General features: G+C 40.6%; 1 protein-coding gene across 1 annotated transcript in view; it reads left to right on the top strand.

Annotated features, from left to right (window-relative positions):
- Positions 1-10605: 10605 nt before the first annotated feature.
- The window catches only part of LOC128741125 (probable ATP-dependent RNA helicase kurz), a 36757-nt gene continuing 28359 nt past the window's right edge, over positions 10606-19003 (top strand). The window contains exons 1-2 of the mRNA XM_053836711.1: positions 10606-10785; positions 10881-13981. Of these exons, the coding sequence (XP_053692686.1) occupies positions 10711-10785; positions 10881-13981 (3176 nt within the window). The 5' untranslated portion in view covers positions 10606-10710. The remainder of the gene's footprint in view (positions 10786-10880; positions 13982-19003) is intronic.

The following is a 19003-nucleotide window of genomic DNA, read 5'->3' as shown; positions in this document are numbered from 1 at the left end:
CTGTCGAATGAATGTTGAAGTAATTGGGATCCGAATTGCTTCTTGTCTCTTGCACCCTCGACGTAATGTTTTGAATATTTGAAAATATAAAGAAAAAACTAGCTGATTGCCCGATCTTACTCGGGGAGCCTTTGTCTCACAGCCACTTGTATATCGGTTATTGTAACCGAAATGCTTATAATGCAAAAATACAACGCTTGTTCCTCTTTCGGACGTTCCTCCCCATTTGTCGGCTCCCCCTCTTTTGTCTACCCGGCCACCTGCACATCTGTTGTCTTTGCGGAATTCCCAAGAAAACCCATAAAGAAAGAAAAACAAAGCCATTTTTCCTATTTGCACCTTCCGCTTTCAACAATGGCCACTCGGGGGGGAGTAGCTGTAGATTTGTCCAGTGTAATTATGCACCGAATCAAAGTATGTATAAAAAGTGTTCGATCATTAGTACTAATTGTTGCTGGCCGACTCCGTTTGAGTCACAGGGGTAATCATTCAAACAGCGTGGAGTTCATCTGAGAACACCATGTTTTTCCCATTGTAAACTTTATGTGGCATGCCCAAGAGTGGGCTCAGCCAATAATTTGTGCATACTTGCTCCTGGTGGTGATACTAAAAACATTGCAGATGAAAGGAATGACCGGTTTGTTGTATCCTTGGCAGAACCACTGTTGCACATAAGGTGCATTTTTTTATTAGGATAGCATGTAATACTAAACTAATAAACAATTATATAAATAAAAAGCTGTGTTTAGAAAAGTACAATTGGATGTTCATATGACCTCTAAGGAATCATTAAATAACTTAAAAGGAACAAACAAAAAATTTATTTAGTTGATTATATCAACTTTTTTCCGATTATATCAACCCCAAAAATAAATTTTTTGTTTGTTCCTTTTAAGTTATTTAATGATTCCTTAGAGGTCATATGAACATCCAAATGAGCGTTTCAGGCGTTTTAACCCTTTATGGGCCAGGCTGCGGTCCAAACAACAAAATACGTAGTCGCGGTAGATTACGCCGAAACGCGAGATTTTTCACGTATGGTGTCTTTAGCAATATTTTTTGGTATAAAAAACCCTCCATCTGACAAGATGAATCCCTTTAAAAGTGAAATACGAAATTTATTTTCTCACATATTCAAGATACAGGTTTGACGTGTTCAAGATGTAATAAGGCCATTGCAAATAATTTTAAAGGTTTTTGTCACCCCCCTTCCCCTTGGAAATTGGCTTGAAAAATCGGGGGGCAAAAAAATAATTTGTAGGATTTGAGTTATTTTTTTTCATAAAGTCAATTGTCTGTGGGTTCTACAGCCTGAAAAACTCGAAAAATGAATGTACGAGTTGAATTAATGCTTCTAGCACGAAACAGAAAGGAAAATTCCAACATGTCCCTAAAGCTGGCAGTACAAAGTTAGCAGAATATTAGCTGCACCATTCAGTTAATTGATGCTCAATTAATGCTAATTAATGCTCCTGACGACGAATTTAATGCTCCATTGTTTTATAGGAAAAAACAATGCACTGCTAGCTTTAGATAAAGTTAGCAGGACAATGTTCGGAAATGGCACTTCCGGTGCAGATAGAGCTACCCAAGTATGTCCATAATTTAATGCTCATTTAATGCTCCAGGGAAAACATAGTTTCGGTAAGTTTGGTAGTCATTTTCCATGAAAAATTGAGCGAAAAAGAAAATGTACTGCTAGCTTTTGATAAAGTTAGCAGGACAATGTTCGGAAATGGCACTTCCGGTGCAGCTAGAGCTACCCAAGTATGACCATAATTTAATGCCCATTTAAGGCGAAACCGAAAGTGGCTAACGTTATTGTGTTAGTGCGACAAACACTGTACTGTACATCTCATGTATCCGTTAAAAACCTATAAACGTTTATTTGAATATTGCATTAGTATTGGTAATATATGTCAAATAGCGGAGCTTGCAAACATAAACACAGCTGATCCGCAGCCAACCGCACCGACTTCGCACATCCAGAAATATGGTTTGTTTTCTTTGTCCAGGCATTCAGATTCAATCAAAATTAACAGCAGCAACTGAATAATGCGTAGGATCACTAGGATGTTTAATTAATCCGCTTGCATCGGAGGCCAGCTTATGATTCCTGCGTTTGCTTTTTGTTTGTTTACTTCACTCTAAGCTTATCGAAGCGGCGAAAGTTGAAAGCTCTTTAAAAGCTCATTGATGTGACGAAAGTTTAATGCCGTGTTGCTGCTTTTTCGGAAATCGCTGGTACAACGAAATATGTGCGCAACCAAATATCTATTAGCTAATTCCAAATTATACATTGGTAGCTTTTATGAACACGTAATGATCGATATGATCAGTTAAATTTTTTTCATTGGCAATTATGTTTTGCTAAGCATTTGTTGATATATAGCAGATCGATAAATGGAATGACAAGTTTTAGGAAATTATAATAGCACTGGAAGCACTGATTACGTGGCGAAAGCGTGCTCTGCCAATACAGATACATTTTTAAGGCGCAAAACAATACATGCTTCGAATGGTAGCCATTTATCCAGCCATCTTTGAGCCACCTTCGGTTTCCCCTTAACGAACCGTATCTCCCTCACGCGCCCAGCTATTAACAAAATTTTCTCGTTAATATCAAACACTATTCACATATACAGTTGGATTTCGAATTTGGCATGGTTCGATTTTGGCATGCCTCGATTTTGGCAACAAAAGTATTCGTTTTTGGTAACACAAGACATTTCACTTCCAAAAATATGCTTAAATATCAATCGGTTACATACTTTAAATAACGTAAAAATGATGCCCTCAGGATGTTAATGAAAAAAAGTTATGTGGTTTCGAACAATAATATTTTTATTGCCGTAGGACTACGTCTTACCGCAAGGTATAAATAACTTATTTGCACCGGATGGATAGCTCTTGGCGGGCTTTTTAAACATAAAATGGTTGCAATCGTTGATGAATGATATTTAGTCAATTTCTAAAGCGTTTAGATGAAATTTTTTCATGTCGAAAAAGGGTCTCGACTTTGGCAACATAGGCGATACGCATTTTGTGTGTGTGTATATATCCTATCTATCTCACGCTGTCCGGCAGTGATACTGTGAAAAAAAGGTAACTGCAGTGATGGTTAGTCCATGCAATTATCTTAGTTTCGGGTTATAGATGGTGTTAGCCTTACTGACTATTCAAAGACCCATGAAGAATGACTGAGTACTTGCAGCGCATTCCGGAATTATTTTATAGTCAGCAAACCCCGCCAGAAGGTAATACTAGAATCATATAGATTTTACTATTACATTCGGACTTTCAACTCGTTTGGTATGTTATTACCAAAAGAGTCGACCCGTATATAGTAACATGTGAAAAAATTCGACTTGAAACGATCTTACCAAATTGCTGATTGAGTCAGTATAACATTTTCTTACTAATCGCGTCATTTGAGTTTCCATCAGTGCGTCTTATAGCCAATAATTAAATTAATTTTTCCTTCTTTCCATGTGCATTATTTAAACTTACTACGGCCAAACTTTTACTGTATAGATAATGAGCAGATGAGCTGAAACGAAACAAATAATTAAATTAAAATAATATATTAGGCTTACCCGATAACAAGGCCATGCGGCTCAACCGTCTGCCCAAAATCTCAGTTTTGAGATCAAGCAGCCGGGAACCACGCAGGATCGCACCTCCTGCTTAGCTACTCAATAGAGTATTACCGGGTATGGTCGCGTGGAGACGCTAGGTGGGAGCTTGGGCTCTGGGCTGGCGAAAGCTATGTTGGACGCTTTCTCGTTTGCCTACCCCATTTCATACCTGGCAACATAGGCGACACGCATTTGTTGCCAAATTCGAAATCCTACTGTATATGCATTTTGATGAGATCAAAAAATTGTTATGCTAAAATGGCTTGACTGTGCTACAGATTTTTTTAGATCATTTTATTCATTTTAATGATTGAAGGCTACTAAGTAAGTTAAAGTTGTTTGCAAAATGTTTTGTACCTTACTGCCTTATACTAAGTTGACGGTCAAATAAACATTAGCACCACTACGGATCCCATCTGCCTTGTCTTGTCCATCATTTTTGAAAGAAATTAATGCTTGACTATTGAATAGTAAAGAATTGCAGGCAACTAACTGACGCAAAGCAGCAATTGAAACATTCAAAACTGTTCTCGGATAAAAGAGTCGCTAATTTTCCTCACTTTGAGAATTGCTGCGTTACTTCACTTGCACAAATATTCCTTCAGCCGTGCTTCCTTGTAAGACAACAGTTCCGAAAAAAATCTTGCAGTCCTATTCGCGTTTACATCCTGTTTACACTTACACGAAAACCCATTGTCAAAACTTGCGTGAAAACAGAAGCCAAAATACTTTCTTCACTTTTTTCTCACGCAAAAACCAAACATTAGCAACTTCGTAGTCGCGAATGTGGATGCAATCTGGCAAAAGGAAAGGATTGCTGCTCACTTTTCTGTGACGTTTCACCTTCAGGACATCAATTTGGACTAGATTCAATGTTTAAAATGAACTAGGTTGAAAGGAAAAGGTGGTTTTATGCTTTAACAAAATTGTTTACTTGCAGGACATCAAACTGGACTAGGTTTGTCGCAGTCCTAAGAAACCTTGTTGGGGCGAGAGGACTTTATCACTCTGGCATTCTTCCCAAGCACAGATATCAAATTGATACCCTGCGGTAAGGCGTAGTTCTACGTCAAAACATAGTTTCGGTAACTTTGGACGTCATTTTCCATGAAAAATTGAGCGAAAAAGAAAATGTACTGCTAGTTTTAGATAAAGTTAGCATGTTCGGAAGTTCGATTAGTTTTTGAGTTACGCAAAAATTTCTGTTTTATTTGTATGATAGTCCTTATCCCCCTACCACAGGGGTGAGGAGTCTCAAACCATCATAAAAAAAATCCTGCCTCCAAAGCCCCCACCATGTCAAATTTTGTTCCATTTGCTTGATTACTTTTCGAGTTATGAGGAAATTTGTATTTCATTTGTATGAGAGCCCCCCTCCTAAAAAGGGAGAGCGGTTCTAATTCATCATAGAAAAAATTCATGCCTCCAAAAACACCCACATGCCAAATATGGTTCCATTTGATTAATTAATTTTCGAGTTGTGAGAAAATTTGTATTTCATATGTATAGGAGCCCCCCTCCTAAAGTGGGGAGAGGTTTCAATTCACCATAGAAAAAATTCTTGTCTCCAAAAGCACCCACATGTCAAGTTATGTTCCATTTGCTTGATTAGTTCTCGAGTTATGAGGAAATTTGTATTTCATGTGTATGGAAGCCCCCCTCTTAAAAGGGAGAGGGGTCATTATTCCCCTCCTAAAGAGGGAGGGGAGGGGTCTCAATTCAGCATAGAAAAAAAATTGCCTACAAAAACATCCACATGCTAAATTTGGTTCCATTTGCTTGATTATTTCTCGAGTTATAAGGAAATTTGTATTTCATTTGTATGGGAGCCCCCCTTCTAAAAAGGTAAGTGGTCTCAATTCCTCATAGAAAAAATTCATGCCTCCAACACCCACATACCACATATGGTTCCATTTGATTAATTAGTTTTCGAGTTATGAGGAAATTTGTATTTCATTTGTATAGGAGCCCCCCCCCCCTCCTAAAGTGGGGAGGGGTCTTAATTTACCATCGAAAAAATTCTTGTCTCCAAAAACACCAACATGCCAAAATTTTGTTCCATTTGCTTGATTAATTCTCGAGTTATGCAGAAATTTGTGTTTCAATTGTATGGGAGCTCCCCCTCTTTAACCATCGTAAGAACCTTCCCTAGCCCCAAAAACCCCTATATGCAAATTTTCACGCCGATTGGTTCAGTAGTTTTCGATTCTATAAGGAACATTCGGGCAGACAGACAGAAATCCATTTTTTAAGGCATAGATTCGTATAGGAGCCCCCCCTCTTAGTGGGGGGAGGGGACTTTTGCCATCGAGAGAACCTTCCGTAGCCCCAAAAACCCATACATGCAAATTTTCACGCCGATCGGTTCAGTAGTTTTCGATTCTATAAGGAACATAAAGCAGACAGAAATCCATTTTTTCAGGCATAGATTTGTATGGGAGGAGCCCCCCCTCTTAGTGGGGGGAGCGGACTTTTGCCGTCGAGAGAACCTTCCGTAGCCCCAAAAACCCCTACATGCAAATTTTCACGGCGATCGGTTCAGTAGTTTTCGATTCTATAAGGAACATAGGGACAGACAGACAGAAATCCTTTTTTATAGGTATAGATGATAGACTTAGTAGGAAATCATTTTTTTTATTTATTTATGTGTCCATGTCCGCCGGTCCGGCAGAACAAAGGGATGAAATTAGAGATCTCCACTGCTGACGGTTACCCGCCATGGCTTTTACCTGTCGCCAGGACAGGTTCTCGTCTACAGCCCGGATGTCGTTGGCTAAGCTCCGTCTCCACGAGCCTCTGGGTCTGCCTCTTCTACGCTGTCCTTGTGGATTCCAGTCGAGTGCTGCTCTGCAAACCTCGTTCGCTCCTTTCCTCAAGGTGTGTCCGATCCACTTCCACCTACGCTCACGAATTTCTGTGGCTATCGGCCGTTGATGACACCGACGATGGAGTTCCTCATTGGATATCCAATTATCAGGCCACCAGGCACGAATAATATATCGCAGGCACCGGTTAATGAATACCTGCAGTTTTTGCGTTGTCTCCGCTGAGACGCACCACGTTTCGCAGGCATACAGCAGTACGGATTTAACGTTTGAATTAAAGATTCGGGTTTTCGTACGTAGAGTGATCTGGTTTGAGCGCCAAATGTTTCGCAGACCTGCAAAGGCACCCCTGGCCTTCCTGATCCGTGTGGCTATATCAGTCTTGGTACCACCATCGGGCGTTGTTTGGCTACCAAGATATTGAAAGACGGCTACCTGCTCAACTTGTTGTCCTGCTACTGTAAAGTTGGTGGAATTGTCAGTGTTCACTACCATAGACTTAGTTTTCGCTACATTGACTGTAAGACCTGCTGCCTGGGAGCTCTCGGAGAGGTCGTCTAACTTGCTCTGCATATCGTTTCGGCGTTGTGCGAGCAAGACAATGTCGTCGGCTAGGTCGAGGTCATTTAGCTGCTCCATCGTTAGAGGATTCCAAGGCAATCCTCGATTTGGTCTACTGTCAATTGCTCCAACTAATATCTCATCCATAACGATGAGAAACAGAAGCGGTGATAAAATGCAGCCCTGTCTCACGCCAGCAGTAACCCTTATGGGGTCGGACAAGACGCCGTCGTGCAAAACCTTGCACGAGAACGCCTCGTACTGAGCCTCGATGAGATGGACTAGCTTATCTGGAACTCCTCTACGCCTAAGTGCGCCCCAGATGTTTTCGTGATTGAGTCGGTCGAACGCCTTTTCGAAGTCAACGAACACCAGCAGAAGAGAGTCCTGGAATTCGTTGATCTGCTCCAATATAATGCGGAGCGTTGTGATATGGTCTACACATGATCGGCCAGCACGGAATCCAGCTTGCTGCCGCCGGAGAGTAGCGTCGATCTTCTCCTGGATCCGGTTGAGGATTACCTTACAGAGTACTTTGAGAGTAATACAGAGCAACGTGATGCCACGCCAGTTACCGCATTCCGTTAGGTCTCCTTTCTTAGGGACTTTGACCAATATGCCCTGCATCCAGTCCACCGGAAAAGTTGCGGTTTCCCAAATATTGCTGAAAAGCTGATGCATCATCTGGGCTGACAAAGATGGGTCAGCTTTGAGCATTTCGGCTGAAATACGATCTATCCCTGGCGCTTTATTGGATTTCATACTCTTGATGGCTGCTACAATTTCATCCAGCGATGGCGCCTCCGAGTTCACGCGATTTATTCGACGAACTGTAGGCGTCGTACGCTGCTGGTTTTGTTGGTCTCTGACATTTGAAACTCGGAAGAGTTGTTCAAAATGTTCAGTCCATCGCTTAAGCTGTTCTGTACGGTCAGTCAATAGCTGACCAGCTCTGTCCTTTAGCGGCATCTTTGTATTCATCCTGGCACCACTAAGGCGGCGAGAAATATCGTACAACAAACGGATATCACCATTGGCGGCGGCGGTTTCTCCTTGTTCGGCTAGGGAGTTAGTCCAGGCTCTCTTGTCCCGCCTACAAGCACGTTTAACAGCCCTCTCCAGTTCGGCGTATCGTTGACGGGCAGCTGTCTTAGCCGATCTGGTCCGCGCTCGCTCAATGCCGGCTTTCGCCTCTCTCCGCTTGTCGATCTTCCTCCAAGTTTCATCCGAAATCCACTCCCTCCGCCCACTGCGCGCTTTGCCGAGGGTTTCATCACTGGTCGTGATGAAGGCGTTCTTGATGCCGGTCCATTGCTCTTCGACGGTTCCACCAGATGGCAACTCCGAGGCTCGAGATTCAAGTTGTTCAACAAAGGCCCTTTTCACCTCAGGATTCTCCAATCGGCGGACGTCGTAGGGGCACCCAACTTTCTCCTCCCGTCGTTGGACACGTGCGACGCGCAGACGTATCTCAGCGATAACAAGATGATGGTCGGATGCAATGTCAGCGCTGCGTTTGTTGCGTACATCAAGAAGGCTCCTTCTCCATTTCCGGCTGATGCAGATGTGGTCGATTTGGTTTTCTGTTCGGCCGTCGCGGGAAACCCACGTGACTTTATGTACTGGTCTATGGGGGAAGAGCGATCCACCAATGACCATGTCGTTATTACCACAGAATTCTGTAAACAGCTCCCCGTTTTCGCTCATCTCTCCTAGGCCATGGCGTCCCATGACGCGTTCAAGGTCCGCGTTGTTTGAGCCAATCTTCGCGTTGAAGTCGCCCATGTGAATTTGGATGTCCCCCTTCGGGATTTTCTCAACCACGCTGTTCAGCTGGCTGTAAAAGCTCTCTTTCTCCTGCAGGTCGGCAGCATCTGTTGGCGCATAGCACTGGATTGCCGTAAGGTTCCTAACCCGTGTTCTAAATCTGGCAACGATTATTCGCTCATTTATTGGTTCCCACTTCATCAGGGCCGCACGTGCCCCTGGGCTCAGTAGGAATCCAACTCCTCTTTCTCGAGTAGCATTTTCACCTCGTATGCCAGAGTAGAGCAAGACTTGCCCGGATGATGTCCTGTGTTCGCCAGTACCCGGCCAGCGGACCTCGCTCAGCCCCAGGATTTCAAGCTTCAGACGGCTAGCTTCCCTTGCAAGTTGAGCCAGCTTGCCCTGCTGGGCAAGGGTCAGTATATTCCATGTTCCGATTCGTGTCCGTGTTTTCATGCTAAAGGTCGTTGCCAATAATCCGGAGAGATTTCTTCTTTCATTTTCATTAACTTTTTGTGTGTTCTGGTACAGTAGGCTGTTAACCTAAGGTCCTTATCCCGCTGATGGGGCTGCCATCTTAATGTGGGCGGGAGCCACTGTGCCCCCTTTCCTGTTAGCATACGACAACCGAAGTTGCGTACCCCAGCCGGCACCTCGTGGAGGTAGGAATAGGAGTTAATGAACAGAGGTTATGGAATGCACATGTTCACCCTTTGCCAGCCGTAGGAAATCATTGGTTGACTCAAAATTCATCAAGCCCGCCATTATACTTTTTTCACTCACCTGGATTCGAACATACATCCTGTCGGTTGGAAGCCGTCGACGAACACATCTGAGATAATCTGACATATGATAGGCACCGAGCTTTTAGCCGATGTAGTTTTACAAGTTTAAGTTTGTCAAGCGTGGAACAAACCTCGACTAAAATATATTTAAGCGCTGAAGAGTAGTTTCTTAAACCATGTTAGGCATCTGCTGTACAAGATTACTTTAGAATCATTTATTCAGCACATGTTAAGCATTCAATAAACCATTCGTACGAAACAAGCGTGAGTCGCTGAGAACACTGTGGTAGACACAACTTAAGGAACGATGGTTTTGCGTTTATTCGCCAGCGGGGTGCTATCCTTATCTTAACGAACGGTGTTTGACAGTTGACTTAACGAAAGGCGCTATTTGCAAGAAATGCAGGAAATAGCGCCCGTCTGACAGGTAAATTTGCTGCCAACCTTGTCGAGATGTGCTGAGGATGTTGGCAACACCTCCTCGACATCGCTATCTTGGTCTACAGAGTTTGACAGTACCCCCATTAAGTTGGACCCCTCACTATTGTACCCCAAACAACAATGGCCGTCGCATTGATTTTCTATGAAGTGATTTCCCGCCCAGTGTTTTTGACGTTTCAGTTTCAGTCACAGAAAAATGGCGACGTGCCGGGGGGTCGGTTGGCAACAAAAACATGGCACCCATCGCAAGCCCCTGTTATTCGCCTATTAGTTATGTGCCAGCGATGGGTGCCATGTTTTTGTTTCCAACATCTCAGCACATCTCGATAAGGTTGGCAGCAAATTTACCTGTCAGACGGGCGCTTTTCCTGCAATAGCGCCCTTCGTTAAGTCGACTGTCAAACACTGTTCGTTAAGATAGGGATAGCACCCCGCTGTTATGTGCTGATTATTTTGAGTATGGCCACGAATCATCTTCTTTTTCCATACCTCCTAAAATCTCATTGGTCAGAAAGCTTTATATGCCATCTGTCAAATTTTTATGATGGTGATGGGGTAATCATTATTAATGATAGTAAGACATCAACAAATCAATGTGGTTTCAAAAGTTTCAGATTCATTCAGTGTTGTGATTTGGCTAAGTAATCTTATCCATAGGTGCTCATTTTATTGTCTGTTCAATTAGAAACAAATATGGGGAAACGAAGATTTAATGAAAAAGGTCGCCAACATGTTGAAACTATAATAGATAATAGCGCTACAAAACAGGTAAACATTATTTCCGATATGTAGGCACACATATCAACGTGCCTCATGTGTAAACAAACATTTTTAGATTTTAATATAACCAAATGAATTTTTAGATTAAGCTTGATTTTGGTGTAAACTACAGAGAATATGGCTCTCACGATGAGGCTAACTTACTAGTTCTTCCTTCGAAAAAAAGACCAACTAAAATCAAGCATGACAAAACTATAGTTACTAAAATCTTGTCAAAAAAGCAGCGTAAGCGCCTGGAAAGGATTGTTGATCAGAAGAAGAAAAAGGAGAACCGATCGTCCTTAATTGCTGCATTAGCAAAAGTACAGGTTCCAGCGGAAGAATTGAAAAGTTACTTGAAAATTAGCGCGTTACAAACTAAGGGTTTGAAGCAGTATTTTAAAGAACAAAATTCTGCAAAATCTAGTCCGAGTAAAGTCCTTAAAGAAAAAGAAAAACGACAGAAACACAAATATATTGGCACGAGTAAGAAACATTCATCAATTAATACTATTAGCAAACAAATACGAAATAATTTACACACGGTTGGATTTGATGACAGCTCAGAGGAAGAAATATGCAATGATTCCTTTCCAGTAGGCAATTCAACAGAATCTAATGCACTAGAATACACTCCGTGTAATGAAACTACTGAAATTGATATTAGTGTGCAAAATGTAGCAAAAAATACAAAACCTGATATAAAAGATATGCAGAGAAAACCAGTTATCTTCGTTCATGTTGATCGGGATTCAAAGATTCAGGCTGCACGACTTCGGCTTCCAATTCTCGCCGAGGAGCAGATTATTATGGAAACTATTAGCGAAAATACAATTGTTATTCTTGCGGGAGAAACTGGAAGCGGAAAAACCACACAGGTTCCTCAGTTTTTATATGAAGCAGGATATGCACTACCAGAACGTGGCATTATTGCTATTACTGAGCCTCGACGCGTTGCGGCTATTTCGATGTCGAAACGAGTCGCTAAAGAAATGAACCTTTCAGAAGATATTGTATCCTATCTGATCCGTTTTGAAGGAAACGTTACCGATAAAACACGAATAAAATTTCTCACTGATGGCGTACTACTCAAAGAAATTCAAAACGATTTTTTACTGAATATATATTCTGTGGTTATATTGGATGAAGCACATGAACGTAGCGTGTATACCGACATACTTATTGGTTTGCTGTCACGGATCGTGATTCTACGTGCCAAAAAAGGAAATCCCCTTAAACTCATTATTATGTCTGCTACATTAAGAGTTAAGGATTTTACGGAAAATCATCATCTTTTCAGTAAAATCCCGCCAGTTATAAATGTTGAATCGCGTCAATTTCCGGTTACAGTCCATTTCAACAAAACAACTGCTACCGATTATGTACGAGAAAGCATTTTGAAAACCATGAAAATTCATACTAGACTGCCGGAGGGCGGTATTTTGGTTTTTGTCACTGGCCAAAAAGAGGTTAATTATGTAGTTAAACGGCTCCGAAATGCATTTCCTTACAAAAATGCTTGCATGGAAAAACATGATCTTCAAAAGCAATCATATGAACTTGATAGAAAACTTACAAACATTTGTGGTTTAAAAAATACAACCAAAAGTGGCAGTAAACGAAGTAATCGAAAATCGCAAGCTGGAGTTAAACTACCTAAGATTAACCTTGATAATTATGAAATGCCATGGGATACAGAAGATTTAGAAAAGGACCAAGTGAGTGATTCAGAATCCGACTTTGATGAATTTATGTGCACCTCTGAATATTCGCCTAGTCAATCACTTTGGGTGTTGCCATTATACTCTCTGTTGTCTTCTGAAAAACAACAAAGGATTTTTGATGCCCCTCCCGAAGGAACACGACTGTGTGTTGTAGCTACAAATGTTGCGGAGACATCTTTAACTATACCGGATATTAAATATGTTGTTGATTGCGGTCGCCAAAAGACCAAACTCTATGATAAAGTGACGGGCGTTTCCACTTTTGCAGTGACTTATATTAGCAAAGCATCTGCTAACCAACGAGCAGGAAGAGCCGGGAGAGTAGCTCCTGGTCATTGTTATCGGTTATATTCCAGCGCATTATACAATGACGAATTTATAGAATTTACAACACCTCAGATTCAAGTTAAACCTGTTGACGACTTAATGCTGCAAATGAAGAGCATGGGCATTGATAAAGTTGTGAATTTTCCTTTTCCTTCGCCGCCAGATCGTGCTCAGTTGAAAATAGCGGAAAACCAATTAGTACGTATGGGAGCTTTGCAAGAATATATAGTAAACAAAAAAAAAATTCATTCTATAAGCCGTGTAACTGAGCTTGGTCGAACTATAGCAGCTTTTCCAGTCTCTCCCCGGTTTGGAAAAATGTTGGCTCTGAGCCATCAGTATGGTTTACTTCCGTATGCTATTTGTATGGTGGCAGCACTTTCTGTACAAGAAGTTCTTCAGGAGGTATCATTCTCTGAAAATTCAAACAGCTATCAAAAATGGCGTAATAAACGAAAAGCTTGGGCTGGAACTGGCAACTCATTTCTACTTGGTGATCCTATGATTTTACTTCGAGCTGTTGGAGCTTCAGAATTTGCAAACAGTAAAGGTCGTCTCGCAGAGTTCTGCGAAGAAAATGGTCTTCGCCTAAAAGCTATTAAAGAGATCCGCAAGCTACGAGTTTTACTCACGAATGAAAGCAATGCAAATTTACAAAAACTTAATTTAACAGTAGATCCTCTGATGCCGCCACCAAATGATGCGCAAGCTAGACTTTTACGACAACTAATGCTCATTGGGATGGCCGACCGTGTGGCTCGCAAAATTCCTGATGCCGAGATCAAACTTAAATCTGATAGAATTAAGTACAAACACGCATACAATATAAGTGACGTGGAAGAGCCTGTCTTTATACATACTAGTTCAGTACATAGAAAGCAAGATTTTGAATGGGTCTGTTATCAAGAAGTGTATGAAACCATGGATGGAGGAACGACGAAAATGTTTATTCGTGGAATCACTGTGATAGAACCGGAGTGGCTTCCGCAATTAGTTCCGAGTTACTGTAATGTTATAGTACAAAATGAACCAGAACCTACATATGATGCTGCTAAAGACAGCATAATGTGCTCCGTAAAAGCAACAGTAGGGAAATCAGGGTGGAGTCTACCGATAACGATGATTGAAATGCCAGACGGTATAACAAGATCGCAGTAAGTATATTTAAACATTTCATCCATTTTCATCAGTATAGATATTCTATGTATTGTATACATTGCCTTGCCTTAAAATTGGCGGCTAGAGGAAAGGGTGATGACAAGGATTAGTTTTGTTTTTTTTTATTTTACCTTTTTTATAGAAATTTTCATAAACAATCAGAATGGCCAGCGTAACTTAGTAGCTAGCGAGCAGTGTTGGGCACCGCTAATTCGGTAATTCGCAAACCGACCAATCGAGAAACGCTAGTTATGCTTTATAATTTATATTCAGACTAGCCGAATTGTTGGCCCATAATTCCAAATGAAGTGTCGCTGTTTATTTTAAAATTAATAAACTGTAAAGTATTTTATCCATTATAATAGGTTTTTGATCTTAGTTATATTAGGAAAAGTTGTGTAATATATGCAAATTAGTAATAATTTGTATAGTGAGATTACAATGCAAGTTGTTGCGATATTTTCAAAAATAAACAGTGACTGTTAATTTGCAGTTTGCGATTTGTGATTAGCGAAACTTATCGAGCATGTATCGGTTAGCGAATTAGCGGTGCCCACTGCTAGCGAGTATTTCCCACATAACAACGGTAGCTGAATTGCAAGAGCAATTGCTGTTTACGGGTTGGTTTAAGGCGATCAAAACATGTTAACATGGCATGTTTAAACTATTTTAAGGTTTTCAAACCAGTTTTCTCCCAAAAACTGATAAACAAGCTTAATAGCAGATTTTTCTGTTAAACAATCTGCTTCTAAACAGCCATAAAATCAAACATTTTTACGACAGCTTAAAGTAGTTAAAGTTGCTTTGTAAACCAGTGGAAGCTTTCTTTCATGTGGCACACAGTGAGTACTTTTGGATCAGAAGATGGCGGTTCAATTCCCGGAAGAAGACGACATGTAATTTAATTAGCTTGCATGTACGAATTAAAGTACCGCCATCCGGGGTGAGATTGTGCCACGGGGGTGAGATTGTGCCAAAAACCAAAAATGTTAATTTGTGAAAATTTATTATATCTATAGAAACTGGTGACCTAAATTCAAAATGATGATGAACATAACATATTTATTCATAACTCAGAATGGATCACAGATAATATTAACAAACTATTTAGCCTAAACAGGGTTTCAAAGTTCGCGATCAAAAATACGCGGAAGTAATGCTTGTAAAAAATGTGCCGCATAAACCAACCCAAACAAGAAATCGCATTAACTTGCTATCTTGAAGGTATATAAACTAATCATTTACAATGTATTGAAAGGTTATTATGCGTTGGCAAAGGTTTTGATTACGAAAATAATATTTTTCGAAACTTTGTACTTTTCGAGCTTCACGGGGGTGAGATTGTGCCAAGCCATAATGATCGATCCAATTTGTGGATTTCACATACACAACAAAAATACGCCAGTATACACCAGCACACTCATATTCTTTACTATTGAGCACAATATTTGGACAGATTAGATTGCATCATCCATTTGGGAGCAAACAGCAGCATAGGTCTGCTAAATAATTTAAACTAATTTTTACATTTTCTCTGGAAACTTCAGCTACTTTGAATAAACACTCTAATAAGACGAATATATTATACCGTGTATAAACTGCCAGTTTTAAGGAGGGGGGAGCGGCTGGGATAGGTTACATGTTCTGCGGCCGCGGGTTCTCGAACGAAGTAATGGTTACTTCTGTTAAATGATCAAATAGGTATGCCCCCTTAGGATACACACCTACATATATATCCCCCTTGTTAACCCTAGAAACGCTACTGGCTATATAAAGGCTATCCATTGACTACGAACTCATTTTTAGTTATTTCAAACCTCTCCGGGTTATTTTCGTTCATACTTTTTGTATGATTCGTTGTTTTTGGCCGACCCCCTGCCCCTAATAGTCCACTTAGTTCATGGACGGCCCCCCATGTGAACTACTTTATACTGATATTTATGTGTATTGTTTATAAATATGCTAATGTTCACAGTTTAGGTTTTTAGCCTAACTTTATGTTTTTGGCACAATGTCACCCCCTAAAAGGGGTGAGATTGTGCCAAAATTCATGCACTTCCAGTAAAATTAGGTTTCATTGTAACTAAACCATCTCTACGGTAGTTGTTAATTGAACAATTTAGTATATATTGACCGGTTTGAAATCAACTTAGTTCCTAAATTGTGTGTATACTGAGCTAAAGAACAAAAATATATGCTTTTTTGGCACAATCTCGCCCCGGATGACGGTAATTCTAAATTAAAAATATAGCATACGACGCCATAGCAAAATGCATATAAAATGACGCGTTCCATTCTTTTAAAAATAAAAATAGATTATCTATTGGCTGCATAAAGGTTGATGAGATATTGATTAAGCGACCGCAGAAGCATTGCAAAACTATTTCTAAACTAAAAATAGAATTAACAGCATTACGCAAATTAGCTATTCAAAAGCGCGCAAAAATCTCTATTAGGCTCCATTACAGCTTCGAAAGCAGCCATTAACAAGCCCGAAGCTTATTAAAGTCACCGGATTTAGATGTTTAAGAGCTGAAAAAAGGTTTTTATTGCTAAAGCTAAACCGTTCTTGAGCCATAGGTTGAATAAAATCTATACCTATAAAAATGGATATCTGTCTGTCTGTCTGTCTTTCGGTATGTTCCTTATAGAATCGAAAACTACTGACCCAATCGGCGTGAAAATTTGAAAGTATAGGTTTTTGGGGCCAGGGAAGGTTCTTATGATGGTTAGAGACCCCTCCCCCACTAAGAGGCGGGCTCCCATACAAATGAAATACAAATTTCCTCATAACTCCAGAACTAATAAAGTAAATGGAACCAAATTTAGTATGTGGATATTTTCGCAGGCAAATTTTTTTCTATGGTGAATTGAGACCCCTCCCCTCTTTAGGAGGAGCATTATGACCCCCCCCCCCTTCAATAGTGGGGGGAGGCTCCTATACAAATGAAATACAAGTATCCTCATAACTAGAAAACTAATCAAGCAAATGGAACCATGTGGGGGGTTTTGGAGGAACGATTTGTTTTTATGAATTTAGACTCTTTCATAAAATACTAGCTGACCCGACAAACTTCGTATTGCCACAAATTAACCTGTGTTGTACATAAATCATGAATCTCGGATGATCTTTGTCACTATCTCGAGTTTTGCAAGCCCCCCAGTGGGCGGCGCTTCCGACGGCGGGTCACCGGCAACACTCGCGACCGGCTCGTCCTGAATGATCTAGTGTTACTATAGATAGTTTTTGTCGTCTTGTTATTGATTAATGATTTATGGAAGAGTCTCGAATTTCTCGAGTTGGATTAGTTTTTGAGTTTCGCAAAAATTTCTGTTTTATTTGTATGAGAGTCCATATCCCCCTACCACAGGGGTGAGAGGTCTCCAACTATCATAAAATAAATTCAAGACTCAAAAATCTCCTACATGCTATAATTGGTTCCATTTGCTTGATTAGTACTCAAATTATAAGGAAATTTGTATTTCATTTGTATGGGAGCCCACCCTCTTAAAAGGGAAAGGGGTCGTAATACACCACAGAAAAAAAATTCTGCCATCTAAAACTCTCACATGCCAATTTGGTTCCATTTGCTTGATTAGTTCTAAAGTTATGAGCAAATTTGTATTTCGTTTGAATGGGAGCCCCCCCCCCCTCCTAAAAAGGTAAGAAGTCCTAATTCATCATGGGAAAAATGGTTGCCTCCAAAAACACCCACATGCCAAATATGGTTCCATTTGCTTGATTAGTTCTCGAATTATGAGGAAATTTGTATTTCATTTGTGTAGAAGCCCCCCCTCTTGAAGTGTGGAAGGATCCTAATTCACCGTAGAAAATATTTTTGCCTCCAAAAACCTCCACATGCCGAATTTGGTTCTATTTGCTTGATTAGTTCTCGAGTTATGGGGAAATTTGTATTTCATTTGTATTGGAGCCCCCCTCCTAATGTGGGAAGAGGTCCTAATTCATCACAGAAAAAATTCTTGCCTCCGAAAACACCTACACGCCAAATTTGGTTCCATTTGCTGGATTAGTTCTCGAGTTATGAGGAAATTTGTATTTCGTTTGTATAGGACCCTCCCTCCTAAAGTGGGGAGGGGTCCCAATTCATCATTGAAAAAAAACTGTCTCCAAAAACACACATATGCCAAATTTGGTTCAATTCACTTGATTAGTTCTCGAGTTATGAGGAAATTTGTATTTCATTTGTACAGGAGACCCTCCTCTTAAAGTGGGGAGGGGTCCTAATTCACCATAGAAAATTTTCTTGCTCTCGAAAACCTTCACATGCCAAATTTGGTTGCATTTGCTTGATTAGTTCTCGAGGTATGAGGAAATTTTGTATGGAAGCCCCCCCCTCTTAAAGGGGAGAGGAGTTATAATTCCTCTTATAAAGAGGGGAGGGGTCTCAATTCACCATAGAATAAATTCTTGTCACCAAAAAAAACACCCACATGCCAAATGTTGATCTATTTGTTTGATTAGTTCTCGAGTTAGGAGGAAATTTGTATTTCATTTGTACAGGAGCCCCCCCTCTTAGAGTGGGGAGGGGTCCTAATTCACCGTAGAAAATTTTCTTGCCCTCGAAAACCTTCACATGCCAAATTTGGTTCCATTTGCTTGATTAGTTCTCGAGTTATGAGGAAATTTGTATGGAAGCCCCCCCTCTTAAAGGGGAGAGGAGTTACAATTCCCCTTATAAAGAGGGAGGGGTCTCAATTTACCATAGAATAAATTCTTGTCACCGAAAACACCCACATGCCAAATTTGGTTCCATTTGCTTGATTAGTTCTCGAGTTATGAGGAAATTTGTATTTCATTTGTATAGGAGCCCCCCCTCCTAAAGTGGGGAGAGGTTCTTATTCATCATAGAAAACATTCTTGCCTCCAAAAACACCTACATGCCAAATTTGGTTCCATTTGCTGGATTAGCTCTCGAGTTATAAGGAAATTTGTATTTCGTTTGTATAGGAGCCCCCCCTCTTAAAGTGAGGAGGGGTCCTAATTCAACATAGAAAAT

Source organism: Sabethes cyaneus, chromosome 3 (genome assembly GCF_943734655.1).
Source record: "Sabethes cyaneus chromosome 3, idSabCyanKW18_F2, whole genome shotgun sequence".
In the NCBI taxonomy this organism is placed as follows: domain Eukaryota; kingdom Metazoa; phylum Arthropoda; class Insecta; order Diptera; family Culicidae; genus Sabethes; species Sabethes cyaneus.
The sequence above is the reverse complement of the archived record's forward strand: the minus strand, read 5'-3'. Positions and strand labels throughout refer to the sequence as shown.